Raw genomic sequence first — 22,819 nt, 5'->3', positions numbered from 1 at the left:
CCGGACTGAGCGCCTAGAACCACTAGACCACTGCGGCCGGCTAACCACTCTCACTCTCAACTAATCTTCACACTTGCACTTGCTACAGCTAGGAATTTTTACTTATTCATTCTTCAGTCTTAATATATCTGTTTCTCAATGTAAACTATCTTCATATTTGGTGAATAGTCCATATTTATAACGCCACATATCAAAGGTTCTCAGTACAAGACAACACGAGGATATTCATGACTTTTCTCAAACAAATGCCAGATAGAATAACGTACCAAGATCAATAGAATGGCTGTGACTTTTGTCATACGTATGTGTTAGTCATCTATGTGCCAGATGAAAGTCGACAGATGAAAGAAACAAATGAATAGCATGCAAGCTGATTCGTGGGGCCGGCGCAGATGGTAGTGCTGGCAGTGCTGCAAGTGGGGGAGGGGGCACCTTGCGTGAACCCCATATGAATCTGCCACTGTCTTCAGGTGCCGCCAACTCTGAACAAGGGGAGGTGCTACTAACATACAAGTTCTGTGGAACTGACATACTAAAAAGCTACAGTTGTGAAAAGTGGTGTACACACATAGTTATGAGAACATAAATGTGTGGCAATAGGGCCTGTCAGTTGCAAGGGATCACACATACATTGAACAAACAGTTCAGACTGCAACAAAAACATTAACTTTGTGGATGAATTCAGTAATACTGTAATAAATAAGTACCTGATGTTACACATAGGACCAGCAACGACAGTACCTGGATGTACAGCACAACACAGAGGTGACTGGTGCGGACGGTCCCAAAGCCAGTTGACCACATCAATAGAAGCAACTGATGTAGGAGCCAATGAGGTGGGGAACCAAAGTAAAAGGCTGCAAAAGAGCAGGAAATGGGGGTTGACTGGTCCATCCACTCACATAAGTGTGATTCATAAGGTTGGCACAATCTGGAACTACAAATGTAAGTATAATAAAGTAACATATAAACATGGGGGATCTGCAACAATGCCTAAAAGCCAACATAACAAAGTACACCAGGTTAAAGAGACAAAAGATAAAAATACAACTAAAACTGCTGGTTTGGACAATATATAAAAATATACCTAAAAATCAAGCAATATGACAATGAGAGGTGAGGTGTTGTGGGAGAATAATGCTAACTGTTGGGATTGGTACCTATATATTGGCCCATTCTTACACAGCAGAAAAATCTCATTAGCTTCTATGTCAGTTTCTTCTGCTGCTGCAAGTCAAGTGACTTCTACATTTCCTGCACTAGTCACTTCCGTGTCCTGCTGTCCAGGTGGGCACTGTGGTTGCTGGTCCTACACATGAGGTCAGTTAGTTGTTACTGAGTTCATTTCTGCCTGGAATCCTCCTCAACTTTACTATTTTTTCCCAGTCCCATGAGTTTGTTTAATGTAGCTGTGATTGCCCATGACTGACTGGCTTGACCGCCATACATTTATGTTCTCACAATTATGTGAGGACACCACTTTCCACAACTGCAGCTTTTATTTTAGTATGTCATCCTTGTAGTATTTGTAAGTTAGTAGACCCTACTCTTATTCATCTTGGTGGTACCTGAAGATGAAGCTTTAAGTTTGAAACTGGTCATGGGATACATTAAGAAAATTACTGGGGGATTTTTATCACGTAAGTATGTTCCGCAGTTGTGGATGTTCACCTGCCCAATATTTTGTACCTGTTTTACGATTTCTGGGAATAACTTACGTGGTACTACAGGCAGCTGTAGAGGGCAAAGGCTGTCGAGAGCGAATGGAGTAAGTCAAACATATAATTAAGGATATGGGCTGCAAGTGCTACTCTGAGATGAAGCTGCTGGCAGAAGGAAGGAAATTAGTGGTGAATTGCATCAAAATCAGACAGAAAACTGATGACTCAAAATTTTTTTTAATAAGAAAGTGAAGAGACGGAAATGTATTACATATATTATGATTGGTATTTTTTTTAGAAGACTGATGACTCAAAAAAAATTTAATAAAAAGTGAATAAAAGGAGAGGTAGATGTCAGTTGTATAGAATATCAGTATTTTATTGGTAACTGGCTTTGAACTGAAACCTCGTATTCCAGTAATTGTACTTTTTCATGTTTGTTAATGTTTTTGCAGTTTGCCATCCAGTTCTTGTCATATTTATGTGTGGCAACTCAGACTGTATTTTAATGATAATGTTTTACTAGGTATTTAATTTGATAATCTAATACTGCAAGAGGATTACACTTCTATAGTGTATTGAGATTGTCTTCTTTTGTGGTATGTCATTCTCCTGTTAAATAGTTTCATAGATGCATCTGTGACTTTTAAAGACAAACTTTCTTGAAAATGGGCATGAGACCTAAAACATGTTGAGCTTGATGGAATGTGAAAGGGGAATTAAACTGTCAAGATGGATTCATTATTTCTTATATTTTTTGTAGTAGTTTGAACCTATCTTTTCCACCTTGTTATGATTTACTCATCTCTAATGAGTGTACTTCCTTTCTCAGGAGTACTGGGGACTAGACATGAGACGTGGCATGGAGCCAGCATGGGACTTGCACGGCCAGTACTCGACGGATGTGTTCACCTCGGAGGCGGTGCGGCTCATACAGAGCCACAACGCGTCACGGCCCCTCTTTCTGTATGTGGCCCATGCTGCTGTCCACTCAGGCAATGCTTACAATCTACTCCCTGCACCTGACAAAATCATCATGAAGTTCGACAACATAGCTGACTACAACAGAAGGCGATTTGCAGGTAAAACCTTAAATTTGTTGCTGTTCCCCCAGGTCAATGATAACAATGATCACCAATATGAAGTCTATTCTTACTGAACTCATATAATTGTGGAAGACTGAGAGAGATATGCTCAATACATACACAATTTAAGGAAAATAAGAAGACTGATTCCACTACTGTTGATCCTGCACTGAGGGAAATGGAAAGTGCTATCCAACAAGACACCAATTCCATATTTATCAAATTTTGCGATGATGTTTATTGTATAATGGATACTAAATAATTAATCTTTCATACCATTTGGAACTGATGTCCATCATCATCATCAGTATGAGGTTTGATGTCTACAGGCACAAGTACACTCATCTGCATTGTGGCAGGGAAGCACACAATCTCCAAATGTCATCTTGTGGAATCCCTTGCCATTCCTGAAACACACCTTCCGTCATTCCATGAAGAATCTTGCTGGAGACTAATATAGAAGTAAACGTCATCCCGTCACATTCCAGACACGCCCTATGGGTAACAATTCAGAAGACCATTCACATTAGTCAAGGATCCTGCATTCCTCAAGGCATTTGTAGTGTGAATTGTGGTGTGGGCCCTGCACTGTCCTAATTGAATGTGCCATTTGGTTACCTGGTTATGAAAGGTATGCAACAGGCTTCAAAATTCTTGTCATATACTAGGAGCATTCAACCTCCTTTTAACAATTACCAAAGCTATTCTGTTGTCATAACGAATAATCACTCTCAGTATGATACCAGAAGTTGGAGAGGTATGTGTTCGAGGATCATTGCATCCCGTAATCCTTCACCAGATCGTATAAGGACTCACTGATATCATTCTGACCATCAGAATGAGAGGTGAGATTCACCACTGACAACCATAGCATCGCATTCAATGTACCAGATGACTCTGGGTGAGTACTATGCAAGCCTCTGTTGTTTGTGATACAGTGTCAGCAGTAAATGACATGTGGTAACTCGAGATCTCAATCCAGCTTCTGGTAATATGTTTCCCACAGTATCAGCAGACACTATGCCTGCAATTACTGTCCAGATTTCATCTGTTGTCATCAGTCAACTCGTCAGAACCAGTTGAACAAACATATGATCTTCTGCTAGGTCCTATTCTTGCCCCACTATTTTGCTCGAAGTCAAAAAATGGTTCAAAATAGCTCTGAGCACTATGGGATATAACTATTGTGGTCATCAGTCCCCTAGAAATACTTAAACCTAACTAATGTAAGGATATCACGCACATCCATGCCCGAGGCAGGATTCGAACCTGCGACCATAGCAGTTGCGTGGTTCCAGACTGTAGCGCCTAGAACCACTCAGCCACCTTGGCCAACCTGCTCCATCCCGTAACTACTCCTTCTACTTCCATTGCGATACAGCCAATTGTGTATGCAGCTTTTTGGTATGCTGATCTCAAAACTCTCATACCAATGATCTGACCTTCCTCAAAATCCAAAATATGGTGATGAGCTACACATGTATATGTGTCATTTTACCTAAAAAGTTCCAGTTCTAATGTACCATTCAAATTTAGCATGCAGCTAAAATTTTATATTTGTTGGTGATCTGTTTGTATAAACTCAAAATACATCACCAAGAGTTAAGACAATTCAATAGTAAATCAGAATTGTAACTGATTTATTTTATGAGATTTACTTATTTTTGGGGACTGAATTAACTGTTGCCTAGGTACATTCTTGAATGATCAGTAATGCAACTCCAGATTCTGTTAAACTTTTTGTTTATTGCTTTAAAAGAGTACCAGACTTTCAAGTCATTCTTCAGTTATTCATTTCATAATTCTTATTGAACTGTATATTTCATATTATCATATTGCACAAAACTGAGTGAAGTGTTACCAAAGGCTCCCCATAAAAACTGCACACAAAACGCTTCCCATGTGCAGTCTGGTTGTAATGTTTGAACAATTAACGTTTTACATAGCACTATTATGTCATTTACAGAACTGAAGTTGCAATTAGAAGTTTCGTATAGTGTAACTTTTTACAGGATCAAAGAAATCTTTGACATAATTACAGTTTTGGTTAGATTACTTTTTTAATACGAAGATCTAAGAATTAACATAGTCAGACAACCACTTAACAATATTTCTTAATTGTGTTTTTTTTGTTATGACGTTTTTACTAGCATTTACTAAATGTCCCTGTCTACTTTCAAATATTATAATTCAGCATTTTTAAGATCAACAAATAATAATAATGCCTGATTCCAGTAACTGATGATGAAATGGTTTTTGTAGAATGTTGTGTCAAAGTAAACATGTATCAAAATTAATTAATAAAAAAACCCAAAATGATGCTTATATGGCCCTAAAGAAGATATAAGGTTCAAATGTTACTGGAAACAAAGGTGAAATGTATACACAGTTGAAAATATGATTAGTTTTCAGCTGCACAATTTATCAGTGACATGTGAAAATTTGTGCTACACTGGTACTTGAACCCAGATTTTGCTCTTTATGCCAGCAGTTACCTTAGCCTATTCAGCTATCTGAACATGCCTTCTTGAACAACCCAAACCTCCAGATGTCACCATGTGCCACATCCTGTACTTGCACAATTGCTCCGATTCCCACACAGGCAAAGACTTACACTGATGAGTGACAACATTCTGACCACTGCCTACAGCAAGATTTAATGCTGCCTGATGTTGCTGTGGGGACATGACAGTCTAAGCAATGCATTTAAGCAGACGGTAGGTGAATGGGGAATCATTCTAGTGACAATATAGGGCGCAAATTGGGAAATCAGCTGACATAAGTGACTTTGACAAAGGACAGGTTTGGCCTGGCACCTGGAAAGAAACATTTTGAAACTGCAAATTTCATTATCTGTTCATATGTTACTGATGCAAGCATCTGTGGAAAGCAGTTGAAGGATAATGAAGCCACACGTAAGTGGAAATGTCTTGGAAGTCCATGCCTCGGCACAGAACATGGAGCTTGAAGGTTTTCCCTCTCCAAAAAGCTAGGTAGGTGATGATCTGCAGCAAATTTGCTGACAGAGTACAGTTCTGATGCAGGCACAAGTGTTTCAGAGCACAGTGTTCAGTGCACATTGTTGAACTAGGGGCTCTGCAGCAGCAACTGCATGTGTGCCCATGTTGACCTAACAACATTCCCAGTTATAATTGCAGTGGGGAATGGGATCATTGAGTCTGAGCAGTGGAGCAATGAAATCCATCTGGTCAGATGGCTTATGTTTCTTGTTACACTAGCTCGATGGTCATTTCTGGATGGGCCATCATTCAGGCTAATGGCTGCTGGAAATCTGCAGTGCAGCACAGATAGAGGCCGGTGGTGGCATTATTACTCTATGAGGGACATTCAAATGGGCTTCCATGGGAAATGGGCAGTAACTGAAGGAACTATGACAGCCGTGGAGCATGTAAACATTATTGCCAACACTTACATCACTTCATGCTTAATGTCTTCTCCAAAGAGGAAGGCGTCTTCCAGCAGGATAACTGTCAACATAACAAGGCAGTAATCATATTGCAGTGGTTTCAGGAACATGTCAGTGAACTCACATTGCTGTCTTGTCAACCAAATTTCCTTGAACCACACCCAACACAACACAAAAAAACTGGGCGCTATCGAATGCCAGCTCTGCAGCAACACACCACCGGCCTGTAATTTATAGAAATTTTGTGACCTGTTTGTAGGCACCTAATAACATGTACTTCCATAAAACTACATTGTCTGCTTGTGTCTGTGTATGCGCGGATGGATATGTGTGTGTGTGCGAATGTATACCTGTCCTTTTTCCCCCCTAAGGTAAGTCTTTTTGCTCCCGGGATTGGAATGACTCCTTACCCTCTCCCTTAAAACCCACATCCTTTCATCTTTCCCTCTCGTTCCCTCTTTCCTGAAGAAGCAACCACTGGTTGCGAAAGCTTGAATTTTGTGTGTATGTTTGTGTTTGTTTGTGTGTATATTGACCTGCCAGCACTTTTGTTTGGTAAGTCACATCATCTTTGTTTTTAGATATATTTTTCCCACATGGAATGTTTCCCTCTATTGTATTCATATCATTAATTGGAATCTTTGATTTGTGTGATTTCATAATTTTGCATATGAAATGAGATGATGAACTTTGCAGCCATTTAGTTACCATAAATGTTTCTAAATAAAACTATGTGTGGAAAAAAAAATTACACAAGGTGGCAAAATTTGCAGTGTGTCATATACATCACTTGAAATGTGTTATCACCTACTCCTATAACAATCTGGTATCAGGTATTTCATCACACTCTTCTCTCACCAATTACATCCCAGATGTTTTTGAGAAATGGTGAGAAACTAGTTCAAAAATGTATAAAACTGCCAACATGCTCAAATACCAGCACAAACTTTCAAATCATCACACATTTCACAATATAGGTATATCAATGAAAATTTTGAAAATACAAGATGCATCAAAGAGAAACATCCAATTTGTCTGTATTTCTGAAATTAATAACCATATACAATGAATTTTATTTTTTGATGAATATAAAACTCAAAAGTTTTTTTTCATATCTTTTCATAGGTGTTCGATTGCCAATGTGACATTCAGATTGTTCCCACACTGCAGCAAGCATTTCTCGAGTTACAGCTTCCATAACTGTTTATATGAAATGTCTGAGTTCATTCATTGTTGTTGGCAACAGAGGCACATAAACAGTCTTTTATAGCCCCCACAAGAAATAATCACATACAGGCAGGCCCTGTGATCTTGGAGTCCAGTAATATAAGGCTGAATCATTTGGTCCAACATTACCAATTCATCGTTCAATAATCCTCTGATTTAAAAATTCCTGCGCTTCCAGATGCCAGTGTGGTGGTGCCCCAACCCCTTGGTAAATGAATTGGTTTGAATTAGTCTCTAACTGTAAGAAAATAAAGTTCTGAAGTATATTCAGATATGTGCTTCGTCGACAGTGTTCTCAGCAAGGAAAAATGGGCCATGCACCTTTTCCTATGAAACACACACAAACCATATTAAATTTTGGAGAGTCCCTCTCATGTTGTACAACTTCATGTGGCTGTGCCATACCCCATATTCTCACATTATGACAGTTTACCTATTCATTTAAATGGAATGTTGCCTTGTCACTAAACACTAAGTGTGGAAGAAAATTGTCATCCTCCATTCTGCCAGGAATGAAATTACAGAGCTCCACAGGTTGTTGTTTATCACCTTCAGGAAGAGCTTGCAGCAGCTGAATTTCATATGGTTTCATGAGTAAAAGTCGATGCAACACCTGCCAGATGGATATTGGGAGAATGTTGAGCTGTCAAGCAGCATTGAGCTGTCAAACTGCATGGTGAACAGGTTCTGCAGACTCCTTGTGAAACTATGGTGGATGCAACCAATGTCTGTGTCAGACACTCAAGTATGACCCAGTTATTTGCCTTTACACAAACAATCTGTTTCTCATAATTGTTCATGCCATCATCTAATGCTCTGTGCTGTAGGAGGATCCACACCATACATAGAAAGAAAGTCAAACTGCACAGTTATTACTGAGCTGCATTACACAAAATGTAGATCACAAAACATTTTCTGTTGCCTTGACACCATTTTTACTAGAACTGAAGTCGACACACAGTGCTGCTACCTAGTAGGAAATACGTAAAATTCAAGAGTTTGCACTTTCCAACAGTACACTGTTATGCACATATCTCAAATATCATGGTAGTTACGATTTTTTGAAATTGGATGATTATTTTTGATACACCCTGTATAACATAATTGGATGCATAAAAAAAAATCTACTTACCAAGTGGCAGCATGAGAAAACACATACAAAGGTTAAAGAAGAATAGTGCAAGCTTTTGGAGCTAGTAACTCCTTGTTCTGGAAGAAGGGTTGAAGGGAAGGAAGAGATATGAAGGAAAAGGACAGATGGGATTTAGGAAATCCAGATTGTTTGGAAAAGCTGCCCAGAACTCTGGATCAGGGCAATCAGTCTTTCCTTCTAATACCATCTGGTAAGCCTCCCTTGACTCAAGGCTCTGGGTGTTTCTTTCAATCTCTCCCAATTTCCTAAACCTCACCAGTCTCTTTCCTTCATCTTTCTTCATCCCCCCTCAACCCTTCTGCCAGAAGGGGGAGCCACTGGCTCTGAAAGCTTGCACTTTTCTTTAACTTTATGTTTGTGTTCTCCTGCTGGTGTTTGATGCATAGATCTTTTATCTACAGAAAATAGGCATGATTAATATGCTTGTAATGCACACAAGATGAAAATGTGACCTTCAACAACATGGTTGCAAAATGCAATGCTTGGAATGTGTTCTCAGGAACTGTGGGTATTCTATCAGTTAAATAAGAATTATCATGACACGAAACACTTGGCCAAGTGACACACCAGAAGAGTATGGTGCATACTGTGTATACGTGGAAAAGTTGATGTTGTAGTGACCTGATAAGTCAACAATACCAGGATCATCAGACTTCAGGTTGGCATAGCTGGAGAAATCAGGCATAAGCCATCATACACTGTATGAAACCAACCACATAATAATATTTGCTGACATGTAGGTTTTCACTGTGAAGAAGAGCTGGGAAGCCAGTGAAATTCATAAACATGACAGTAATTGTCACAAGAAAGAAAAAAAAAAAAAAAAACGTAAAGATCAATGGATCCTGGAATCCTTTGCTGCAATGAGTTACCATTGCAGTAACAATGGAGGAGCTACAGCAGCAATGACCAGAGAAATGCCTCCGATGGATTTTAATGTCAAGAATACATATAACCTGTAGCTATGGGCTCAACTCCATTCTGCCACATGAATCTTTGAGAAATCATTCGCTCACACTGCTGAAATGTCAGAAAGTTAGCGAAAGCACTGAGATGAAAACTGCAAGGAAGTACTGAAATGACAATTCAGTATTTCTCTTTATTACATCTACCTGTTTTTCAGATGGAATATGGAAGGAGCCTTTACAAGAATGTTTTTGTAAGGTGTAGCTGTCCTCTGTCCACAGATTGGTTTCAACACATGCTTTAAGGAGCCTACAAGCTTAACACGAACTCCAAACCACTAAATGACTTAGAATGTTTTAAAATATATAAATCATAGCCAGAGGTTAAAGAAGCACTAAGTAATGGAAAACAAAAAATGGATAGACCACTTGACTTTTAGACATATAGCCCAACATTTGGCCCATAAGACAGTAAGTACTAAACCCGAGAGGTTGAATACTTGTTGCAAAGACCAGTTAGAGGAGCACTCTGATTACATAACATAGGTAATTTTCTGTTCTACTATATATAATACATGTGTATGTGTTTTGTGTAATTCACATGATTACATAATGCAGAAAAATATGTGCCTTACATTTAATGAATATATCAGAAGTTCCACACACAGATGTCAGAGCTCTCTGTAAAAGTTCAGTCCTGACTAGTGAAATCTTAACCCTCCCTGCAAAACATTAAACAAAAAGGATCATATTCTCTAATTTGTTCTGTAAATTCAAAATGTTGGCTGCAATAAATAAATTAATTAATTAAAATAAAAAATTAAACATTAAAAAGTATGCTGTATTTGTGTCAACAAGTATAGTACTTCTAATAATCCCTTATTTAAATATGTTATAGGAATCCTCTCAAAACTGGATGATTCTGTGGGAGAGATAGTAGATGCTCTCTCCAAAGCAGAAATGCTTAACAATTCAATCATCATATTCTCAACAGACAATGGTGGTCCAGCAGCTGGCTTCAATGGCAATGCAGCATCAAACTGGCCATTAAGAGGTGTAAGTGGTATTTAGCTTTATTTTCAATCAAAATGGACAGAATAATAAGACAGTTACCCTACATGTCAGTAGACTTGTGTTTATGTGTTTGTTTCATAAATCGCAATTCCAACTGAATTAGTGTTCAAGGAGGAGGCAGTGTTCCAGAATATATATTTATGTAACAAGTTACATATACATATGCATACATACTCTGCAAACGACTAGAAGTGCATGGCAGAGGGTACTAACCATTGTACCACACATTATGGTTTCTTCCCATTCCTGTTGCAAACCGAGTGTAAGAAGAATGACCACTTTAGTGCTTCTGTAATCAGTATAATATTGTCTTTGTACCCTCAATTGGAGCGATATGTGTGGGGCTGAAACATATTTCTAGATTTCTCACTGAACTGCAATCCTTGAAACCATCTAAGTAGGCTTTTGCTGAATAATTTGTGAATGCCTCTAGCATCTACCATTTCACAATTATCCACATTTCTATGCGAGCCTTCCATGAGTCAAGCAAACCTGTGACCATTTGAGCCGCTCTTGTTTCTGTATGTTCAGTTTTCCCTGTTAATCCTACCCAGTATGTCTCCCATGCAATAGGGCATTATTACAAGATAGGATGCACAACTGGTCTCCTTCACTGACTGACTACATTTTCCAAGCATCATGCCAATGAACTACATGTTACCATAATGAAATCTAAATTAATTTTTTTAATTTCAGTTATTTCTATGAACTGTGTATAAAGGTTCTTGAAGAAAAAGAGACAAATACAGTTTTTGTGTACTTTCATTTCATATTGTCCACTGCAGATATTATCCAGTGCTTTCTAACATTCCTCCTAGTCTCTCCCTTTTTAAATGACTATACTAAATGACACACATTTTGTAAAATACCTTGGGATCCAGCTGGTTAGCCAGGCTACAACTGAATCAATAAACAGATGAGCTAATGTAGAAACTCAGTTCAGCATGTTTTTCACTTAAGATTATCTCTCATTTTATTGATTTAGAAGCAGGCAAATGATTTATTTTGCACACTTCCATACACTGGTTCCTTAAAGAAGCATCATCTGTGGTAATACAAGTAATCTAAAGAAAGTATTCATTCACAAATGATAGTGGTAACAATACTTTTTAAAATTGGCAAATTAACATCTGCAAGAGACCTCTTCAAAGAATTTTGTTCTCTTAGACTCATTTCCAAATACTTTTTCTGATTAATGCTATTTTTCCCTAATAAAAAGTAGTTTCAGTGAACTGCAATTTGTATAACTGCAACACAAAATGGAATAGTAGTTTGCATGTACCTATAATCTCCTCCTTCTTGTCTAGGATTCAGACAGGGATTCAGGCATAAGGCAATTTAATTTGGAATGTGTACAGATCAGTGAGAGGACTACCATGTGTTACATTCAAACACATATTTCTGCACAAATATCAGTAATGAAGACCACTTCTGTGTGCCAATTTCCTTGCTGTGCTGAAGTTTAATTATTCTTATTCCAAAGTTACCTTCTTTACGTTTAGAGATTCTGAATAATGTTTGCATTTTTTTGCAACCACTAACAAGTTACAATATGTAGCAAAAAACAAATGCTTAAGATAATCATGTAAATGATCAAAAAGTTACCATATTTTTCATTGATAATGTTTGTTATTATTGTAAGACTTACTTGTCTACATCCCAGTGAGGGGCGGTAATTATGAACCATAGAGAATTAGAACCTAACTAAAATAACCTGTACTTCTCAACTGCTCCCTCTGTTCTAAAATGGCATAAGACACAACCCTCTGTTTACCATTTTATTTTGAGGACAAGGAAGAAAAGCAGGTCTGTGTCAGAAAAAAGGTCCCCATTCTACATATACACTCATTGTGGAAAAATGTAATAATACATAACTTCATTGCAAAGTACTTCAAAACAAAAGACCTCTTGGAAGAATATACTGAGTCCTTCCTGTAGCCATTAACACTAGTATATTCAACATAGATTAAATCACAAATCTTATGTTACCATATCTCTACTATTTATGCTGGTATGTGTAGTAACTTTAGCTGCATACCACGGTCAATAAATCCACCGCCAGTTAAAAGCTCTTGCATTTATAACTGCATTCTGTCCATAAGTAAGTATCTTATGTACTCACAAATAAAATGAAATTAAGTTTGATTTATAAAACAGATGAGGTTCATACCAGGTAGTACTAATAAGCAAAGCTGTGGATACACATGACACAAAATGCTTGACTACTTTACATCAGAGCTCAAGAAATCTATTCTAAATCAAACCCTACTAGAACTAAAAACATATTTGCTTATTTGACCTTCACTGAACTAGCTGTTACCTTGAATGATGTATTATTTTATATGTAAATTTTGCATATATTTTCAAATCTTGAATCAAATATTAGGGTTCCCATTTTTAAGAAATCACTTTCACCTCCAAATCACCTTGAAAATCACGCTCATGGTCACGACCATTAGTAGCAAAGCATGACCCTCTTTGCTACCTACAATTTTTGTCTAAAGCATTTTGCTATAGTCTCATCTCCATCCCAAGTTATTAACCATTATAGGTTAAAATGGTCCACCCTGTTTGTAGTTTGAGAACTCTTGTTGCAAATTTTAAAATGCAACTGGAATTTGTATAGTGGTAGTATTCTATGCTATTTCACAAGTGTTTCACTTGATTTTCAGTTTTTATGTAAAGTTATAACTTGTTTTTGTGCCTCTTTCACAGTTTCTCAAATATCACTTGCAATCAAGATAAATGACTCAAATTCATATGGTACTGTATAGACCTCTGATGTTTTGAGAACTCTTGAGCCCAGTCAAATGCTAATGTGAACAGTAAATGTTACAGACAAGCAGAGAACAGATATTTTGAAATGTTGTGTTACAGAAGAATGCTGAACTGAAGTTACATATTTCATTTCACTAATAATGAAGTACCATTTGATTATTAAAAGGTTACATTGATAGGAAACATCCTGAGGCATCAATGAATGTTTAATATGATAATGGAAGGAGGTGTTGAGAATAAAAACTGTAGTAGGAGATTAAGGCTTTCATATGGTAAGCAGGTTCAAAACAATGTAGGCTGAAACAGTTCTGCAGAGATGAAGAGTCAGGTACAGGGTCAACTAGTGTGAGGATCAGCATCAAACCATGAGGATCAATATCAAACCAGGCTTCAGATTAAAGACTACAACAACAGTATGTAGTCTAATTATTAGGCTAGTTTTCAGTATGTAAGAGGGTGCTTATCTCCCATCCTGAAGGTGTCAGAGAATGATACACACATTTGAAAAATGTCAAACTATGTAGATAGAAATAAAAGGCAGCATATGCAGAAATAACTACTCTCAATCAGTAAATTGAAGTAACCACAATAAATCATTTAAAAGTATGACTCAAAAGTATGACAGTCATTATTCATTTTAGGTAAAGAATACATTATGGGAAGGTGGAGTAAGAGGAGCTGGCCTCATATGGAGTCCACTACTCTCCAAGCCTAAACGTGTGTCAACTCACATGATGCACATCACTGATTGGTTGCCTACTCTATATGCAGCTGCAGGAGGAGATGTTTCGTAAGTTTCTATCTATTTTATTTATTTTCATTTATTTACTTATGTTTATTTGATCAATAAACAATATATGTTAAATGGGTCAAGTCAGATATGTTGTGATGGAAGTTGGCAACTTCAGTGTTCTGAGGAGCCAAATGTTACATCCTCATTACTAATGATAAATGGTTGGAAGGTAGCCAAAAGGATCTGTCATCAAAGATATATGGATAACCAAAAAAAAAGATTAGTTGTCACAAGTGCACTTTAAATAAATATATTTTACTCAACTTGTTACTGAAGAGCTGCTACACTGTTAAACCTGTGAAACCTCTGGACAGCATTATTTACATCCAAATTGACTTTTATTTCCAGATTTTCTGTGTCATTATCTATTAATAGTGTTGCATCATCTTCATAAATAGCTATAATGCCATTATTAACAATGTCTGAGTTGTGATTTATGTACAAAAAGAGAAGCAAGTTGTGAATAGTGAAAAATCACTGAAGGAGATGTTATAGTAATTAACAAGGGTTTCATGACATGATCCAGGAACAGACAACAGTACAGAATCTTTTTGTAACTTACTTCAGACAATATTATTATGAAAATTGAAGAGCCTGGTAGAATGTAAATGGTGGAAATGATCTAGCACTTCCCATATGCTTAAAATCATGCAGGGATATCAGCAGTGAATAAAATCATCTCTCCAGTCCAGTAAGTGGAGTAAATAGTTTTTGATAATAAAGTGAAAACAAATAAAGTTAAATTTCAGTTAAAGCACATTGTCACAGAATACTTTAATGATGATTTACATATAAGAAGTTCTGTTACCAATGTACAAAGAAGTCTGAGTGGCAGTTTCTCCATGACTGAATACAGTCAACTTATTGAACTCAGATATATCTGACTGTTGACTGCCTGTGGCATTGTTCATAGTGACTATTTACAGACTTGTATAGGAAGAGCTTTACACAGTGTTGAAATACAGAGCTATAACATTTTTAGTGACAGCATAAAAGGCAGGAACTGTAAGCAACACTTTCACACTTTTGGTGATGAAGTTATTTTGATAAACCAGTAGCAGTATATTCTTTATATGCATTTTGTACTGTGTAGTTGTGTTGTAAGCTAACTTTTAAGTACACCCTTTTATCCCCATTTGTTATGAAATTGAGCCAATAAATTTCCAGAAACCCAATTTTATGCTTGAAATATTTCTCTATGGTAACTAACATGTTTTCTGTAATAAAATTATATGTAACTGAATAGAGAAAAAGAATTATTAAAAGACAATAATGTTAGACATGTAAATTTAGACTTTCTGAGCATTTACTATTGGTGAAAATCTCAGTTTCCTGCTGGGTTGTATCATTAAGAGATCAGTGAAAAATTATGAGCACAACATTCATTAAAATGTCATGGTATCTTAATGCTACCACCTGGCCACAAACCTAAGAGCTTTTCATAGTATCAGGGCATTTGTGAAAGGCTTGTGTTCTGAAATTTGAATGAATAAGTAACAGAATTTTTGAGTAGTTATAGTTACCTAGTAATAAAGTTAAAAGAAGAAACAAAATATTCTTTATACCACATAGAAATAGGGCTTTCAAATTAGTTAGGTCAGTCCTAAAACAAGGAAAGAGGGGGGGGGGGGGGGGGGGGGAGCAGTTGGATTTTTAAGCACTCATGGTTTTCATGAGTCTTCACCTGCTTTGTTCACTGTAGTGTGGTTAGGCCTCATCTTTTATGGAGGGTTCTGATCCGATATTATTTTTGATCAAATCAGTGCTTTATCACAATAACACCCAAAATTTCAGGACAAACTGCTAAAAACTAGGACTCAGCAGAATCACAATTATCATGAGTTTAACAATAATAACATATTTTCACATAAACTATCATGCCACTGATGAGAAGTTAACAGCAGTACTGCACATACTCACTGTTCGGACTCATTAGTACTTGAGTAGTAAATTTCAGTGCTGAATTGAATTGAACTGAATTTTATTTGATGCTGTATGATTACTTGGTGTACAGTAATGTACATATAATACAGGGCATTCCATAAACAGAAAATAATCATTACCATGTGTTTCTTAAACATTTTGACTATATTATAACATCTTTGATTATAAATAGAATGTGATAACTACTCCTGCACTGTAAAGTTCCTTTTTCACCACATAGTCTTTGACTTTGGAAATTTGGGGTCATGTACACTATCATGTAGGATTTATACAGTCTTGTTAATAATGTGATACCTGAGTACTGGGGTCCTTTCTCAAACACTGTCAGTTGGTGGGGTACACTTTGTAAATCATTCTAGCATTTGTAATACAGTCTGCACATAATTTTTGAGGTGTACTGGAGCTTTTTATATGAACAATTATGTAAAATTTAAGAGTCTTAGATTTTTGAAGTATATTCTGCAAGGTCCCAAGTTTGAGTCTCGGTCTGGCACACAGTTTTAATCTGCCAGGACATTTCATATCAGCGCACACTCTGCTGCGAAGTGAAAATCTCATTCTGGCATATTCTGCATGGTTCAGAAGTTGTTATTCCTAAAATGTTCCTGTGCACACAATATGTTTATCTGCATACTGTGGTAGCTGCTTCATTATGAACATGGTGTACCTGAGTCCATGCTGTATCCATTTCAGCTCATTTCGGAGGCAATACCTAGGATTCTAGTGGATTCTACTGCTTGCAGCCTTGTGTCATTCACCTATAAATCCATGTCTACAGCCATTTATTTAATTCAAAATATTGTTTTTTATGTTTATAAACAGTTCATTTTCCATGAGCCCTTGGGCTATGAAGTTAGCAGAAATGTATGCTCTTTTCTCAAGCTGTTCCTTATTTTGGTCACTGTTCAATATTGTCATGTCTTCTGCATACAATATTTTCTTCTCTTTCTCTTCAACAGCTATGTCATTAACTAACAGAATATATATTAATGGCCCCATCACTGATCCCTGTGGCAATCCATATTTGATGGCTATGGTTTCTGACTGGTATGTGTTCCCTGAGCTGTGGTAAAAATTGCTGTTTTGAAGAGCACACCACAGCCCGTTGTGTCAAGCAGTCACCCTCCGTTTCTGGCGGTGGCGCCGCTGTGGCAATTGCAGCTTTGGTGTCTCCCTCTCGTGGGAAAGGGGAAAGGTTACCTGTTCACATGCATTTAAGGGGCGCTATGAGCTCGCCAGTTGGTCAGTCTTGGTGAGTCTGGAGTCAGTCTGCGGTCAGTCTCTCGTCTCCAGCTTGCTAGTCTGTCTCTTATCTGAATTTGTGGAGCAGTGAGAGAACTCAATGAGTGGTCGCCCAGTCCGGGGCTTAGTTCCCACGTCTGAGTCTGCACTTTAGGCCTCCAGTCTGCTCGAGTTGCTCAGGCAACGGTCACTGGCGGTTGGATCGATCGGTTGGTTGGTCGCGCTCTGAGACACAGGATGACTTGTCCACCTAAAGTGTCAGTGCATGTGAGGTCACCACATGAGTCAAGTCGGCCGTATAGCGAAGGGTAGTGGCTTCGCGGCCGACATGAGAGCAACAGGAGTCAACCCACGACATCAGTCTGGCTGGTGCGAGTTGAGATGCCTTCCTGTGTCCGTTGAAGCGACTGGCAGCTGACGGTTCGGGAGTGCGGTTTGGGGGTGCTGCACCAGGTCTTCACCATAAATCGTAGTTTATTAGAAGTTAAGTGATTGGCGATATGTTGTTTCATTTACTTGTTAAATTCTACTTGTTTTCTCGGTGAGGTCACCAGCTGCTTTGTTTTGTGGTCGTCCCACCATTCTTCTCTGTTTACCCACCTGCAGGAAGGTGGTTATTTAGTAATTGGGTGGTCTGTTTTTCCCCTTGTGGAGTAGGGGTGGGTTAGAGCAACCTGCAGTTCGGGTTGTTCAGTAATCTCCCTATCAATCTGCCATACGTTAATAGCTGCCTGTGTCATATTTGTCGGATTTGGTGTGTTAACAAATTTATTGCTTGAAGTGTAATGACCTAATTCCTGAAGTATGTTTTTATCTTATCTATCATGTTGAGAAGTAGTAAAGGAGTTTTGCTATTTTGGGAGCAAAATAACTGATGATGGTTGAAGTAGAGATGATATAAAATGTTGACTGGCAATGGAAGGAAAGCGTTTCTGAAGAAGAGAAATTTGTTAACATCGAGTATAGATTTAAGTGTCAAGAAGTCTTTTCTGAAAGTGTTTGTATGGAGTGTAGCCATGTATGGAAGTGAAACATGGATGATAAATAGTTTGGACAAGAAGAGAATAGAAGCTTTCAAAATGTGGTGCTACAGAAGAATGCTGAAGATTAGATGGGTAGATCAAATAACTATTGAGGAAGTATTGAATAGGATTGGGGAGAAGGGAAGTTTGTGGCACAACTTGACTAGAAGAAGTGATCGGTTGGTAGGACATGTTCTGAGGCATCAAGGGATCACCAATTTAGTATCGGAGGGCAGCGTGGAGGGTAAAAACCGTAGAGGGAGACCAAGAGATGACTACACTAAGCAGATTCAGAAGGATGTAGGTTGCAGTAGGTACTAGGAGATGAAGAAGCTTGCACAGGATAGAGTGGCATGGAGAGCTGCAACAAACCAGTCTCAGGACTGAAGACCACAACAACAACAACAACATCATGTTGAGAAGCAGTATATGTGTACTGTAGAGAATGTTTGGCCAACCTTGTATAATTTTAATTAAGATTGCATTTCATGGGCTTTTATTTAAATGGTCGTTTTAGTACATAAAGTTGCCACCCTTCCACCATAAGACTTTTCTTAGAAGTTAAAGTTAAGTTGCACTTTTGGTGGCAAGTTAATCTTTGCATGGTGTGTGTGCTTGTGTGAATTGTTAAAACTTTTACTTTAAGGTAATCTGGTGTGTTGCAGATTTGCACCTGTGTAGTCTTTCAGAGGTTGCTGTGAGCAGTCATGACTATGGCTGTGTCAAAAGGAAGCAGCAAGGTTCTCAATCCAAAAGCTCATACACTCAAAAACCTGTTTCTTTCTGCCTCTGAATAAACTGAGTGTGGTTTCTCCTTATAATTTTAAATCTGGCTTTAAGGAATAACATTCCCATTTGTTAAAAGCAATTTCATTTTCATTTTATCAATTACTCCCTGGCAACTACTTCCACACTCACATAGTGTGATTAAATGTGTTGATGTTCTTGATGAATCACTAGTAAACAAAGTAAATTCTTAAGAAAAAGTAAATTCACTTTTCATTCCCTATTGATACATACTGTTTATTGTTGCATAAGTATAACAGTATCCTCTCTCCTGCTTGTCATCAAATGCCACAGTTTTCCAATTTTTGTATCAGTATTTCGTGATCAGTGGTCCGGACTTTTTGGACAGATCCAGGAACATTTCCAATGTGATTTTTTTTCCTCATCTAAGTACTGTATAATGTAATCTGCCACACTGCCAGTTGCTGATACTGTAGATATACCCTTTCTGAAATAATGCTGTGACAGCACAAGAAAATTACCTTCAGTTAATCAACTAAAGTATTATACATAAGCTTTTCCAGGATTTCTAAGAAACCTGACACAAGTGAAACTGGCCTGTAGTTGTTGGGATTATTCTTATCCCATTTCTTGTACACTTGAATCAGGATCATGGAACACCATACAGAGGACAAGGCAACTTGCAAGGTACATGAAGAGGCCATTCTAGCATTGGTGCATATTGACCATAATGACCCTACTGTTTTGTCATGACTTATTGCCTCGGAATGTGTTATAAGTAAGAGAAGTGTTCTACACATATTTCACAGGCATAGAATTCACCAGTTTCGCCTCTCATTATATCAAGCACTCTGTGGTATGGATTTAAAATGCCACCAGGAATTCTCCCAGTTTGCTCTGCAGCGCCTACAAGATGATCCAATTTTTTTTTTTTTTTTTCAATGAGTGCTTTTTACTGATGAAGTGACTTTCACCAACCACACTAATGTGGATTTGCATAATATGCATCACTGGTCGATAGAGAACTCTCATTGGCTTCGACAGGTACAGCATCAGCAACCGTCGAGTGTTAACATGTGATGCAGCATCGTTGGAAATGTCACTGTGGGGTCGTACGTCATTCCAGGTATACTAAACGGCAATAACTATGCACAGCTCCTGCGAAATGTTCTTCCCATTCTGCTGGAAGAAGTACCACTAACTACACCTCAGTGCATGTGGTTCCAACATGATGGCTGCCCTGCCCACTCTTCCTGTGTGGCTACAGAGCTGTTAAATGAAAAGTTCCCGGATTGTTGGATAGGATGACGTGCTGAAGTGAAGTGGCCAGCCCGGTCTCCTGATTTGACCCCTCTTGATTTTTTTCTGTGGGGAGAAATCAAACATAAAGTGTATGCTCAAATACCACCTGTGCCAGACAATATGAAGCAACATGTCATCAAAGCCTGAGCTGATATCTCACGTGACACCCTCGCAGCCATTCGCAAATCATTTGAATGGTGATCACAAATCTGCATTACAGCAGAGGGGAAGCTTTTTGAGTACATGCTTCAGTAAAGTTTTGTATCATGTACAGTATGTATTTTGCATCTTCATGTGTATTTACTTTGTATCGTGATCAATAGTAAATATTGTCAAACAAAAAACAAATACGTATGAAATAACTGTGACCAATAAGGGCCTCCTCATTTACATTTGTATTTCTGTTACTTAAAATGTATTAACATTTTGTAGTATTTTAATACTGTATGTTGTCTGCTATTTTGGTATCACAGTTGTCAAATAACTCAATAATATTTGTGTGACATCATCAGTTAATTTTTGTGCAAAATATCACAGTACGTATTACTATTGTCTGGTAAATGACTGTGTTTGTGTAAGAACGGACTCATGATGTTTGCCATGTACTCTACACAGCAGGAAAGGTCGCATTGAACAACGCCACTCCGAAGGATGAACATGATCCAAGAACATATCTGTGTCTCAAAAACTATTCGCCTAAATATTATGATATACACACATTTGAAGCCGTCTTTCTAAGCCCATCATGTTATGCTAAAATTCAATAGAGGGTTCCATTTTAAAAAACCAAAGATGGCCTCATATCTCTGTAATGAAAAATAGCACAAACATGAAATGTGGTGCATTAAAGGAGCCCCTGTCCCTACAATTCACTGTCCAAACAGCATATTTTTATCTATTACGGTTGGGGAGATACAAGGGGTGTTATGACTTAGCTGCCTCACCCTGTATAATTATTTAAAAGTCACAATCACAATTGGCATCTACAGCTACATACAGGGTGTTTCAAAAATGACCGGTATAATTGAAACGGCAATAAAAACTAAACGAGCACTGATAGAAATACACCGTTTGTTGCAATATGCTTGGGACAACAGTACATTTTCAGGTGGACAAACTTTCGAAATTACAGTAGTTACAATTTTCAACAACAGATGGCGCTGCAAGTGATGTGAAAGATATAGAAGACAACGCAGTCTGTGGGTGCGCCATTCTGTATGTCGTCTTTCTGCTCTAAGCGTGTGCTGTTCACAACATGCAAGTGTGCTATGGACAACATGGTTTATTCATTAGAACAGAGGATTTTTCTCATGTTGGAATTCCACCGCCTAGAACACAGTGTTGTTGCAAAAAGACGAAGTTTTCAACGGAGGTTTAATGTAACCAAAGGACCGAAAAGCGATACAATAAAGGATCTGTTTGAAAAATTTCAACGGACTGGGAACGTGACAGATGAACGTGCTGGAAAGGTAGGGTGACCGCGTACGGCAACCACAGAGGGCAACATGCAGCTAGTGCAGCAGGTGATCCAACAGCGGCCTCGGGTTTCCGTTCGCTGTGTTGCAGCTGCGGTCCAAATGACGCCAACATCCTCATATTGTCTCATGCGCCAGAGTTTACACCTCTATCCATACAAAATTCAAACGCGGCAACCCCTCAGCACCACTACCATTGCTGCACGAGAGACATCCGCTAACGATATAATGCACAGAATTGATGACGGCGATATGCATGTGGGCAGCATTTGGTTTACTGCCAAAGCTTATTTTTACCTGGACGGCTTCGTCAATAAACAGAACTGGCGCATATGGGGAACCGAAAAGCCCCATGTTGCAGTCCCATCGTCCCTGCATCCTCAAAAAGTACTGGTCTGGGCCACCATTTCTTTCAAAGGAGTCATTGGCCCATTTTTCAGATCTGAAACGATTACTGCATCACGCTATCTGGACATTCTTCGTGAATTTGTGGCGGTACAAACTGCCTTAGACGACACTGCGAACACTTCGTGGTTTATGCAAGATGGTGTCCGGCCACATCACACGGCCGACGTCTTTAATTTCCTGAATGAATATTTCGATGATCATGTGATTGCTGTGGGCTATCCGAAACATACAGGAGGCGGCATGGATTGACCTCCCTATTCGCCAGACATGAACCCATGTGACTTCTTTCTGTGGGGACACTTGAAAGACCAGGTGTACCGCCAGAATCCAAAAACAATTGAACAGCTGAAGCAGTACATCTCATCTGCATGTGAAGCCATTCCACCAAACACGTTGTCAAAGGTTTCGGGTAATTTCATTCAGAGACTACGCCATATTATTGCTACGCAAGGTGGATATGTGGAAAATATCGTACTATAGAGTTTCCCAGACCGCAGTGCCATCTGTTGTTGACAATTGTAACTACTGTAATTTCGAAAGTTTGTCTGCCTGAAAATGTACTGTTGTCCCAAGCAT

General features: G+C 38.3%; 1 protein-coding gene across 2 annotated transcripts in view; it reads left to right on the top strand.

Annotated features, from left to right (window-relative positions):
* Positions 1-22,819, top strand: part of LOC126355753 (arylsulfatase B) — a 314,105-nt gene that overhangs the window by 265,481 nt on the left and 25,805 nt on the right. For both annotated transcript variants that reach the window (XM_050006145.1, XM_050006143.1), the window contains exons 6-8: positions 2,494-2,743; positions 10,357-10,514; positions 13,952-14,100. In XM_050006145.1, the coding sequence (XP_049862102.1) occupies positions 2,494-2,743; positions 10,357-10,514; positions 13,952-14,100 (557 nt within the window). The remainder of the gene's footprint in view (positions 1-2,493; positions 2,744-10,356; positions 10,515-13,951; positions 14,101-22,819) is intronic.

This window comes from Schistocerca gregaria, chromosome 3 (assembly GCF_023897955.1).
Source record: "Schistocerca gregaria isolate iqSchGreg1 chromosome 3, iqSchGreg1.2, whole genome shotgun sequence".
NCBI classification, from domain to species: domain Eukaryota; kingdom Metazoa; phylum Arthropoda; class Insecta; order Orthoptera; family Acrididae; genus Schistocerca; species Schistocerca gregaria.
Note: the sequence above shows the minus strand (reverse complement) of the source record. Positions and strands in the feature narration are given on the sequence as shown.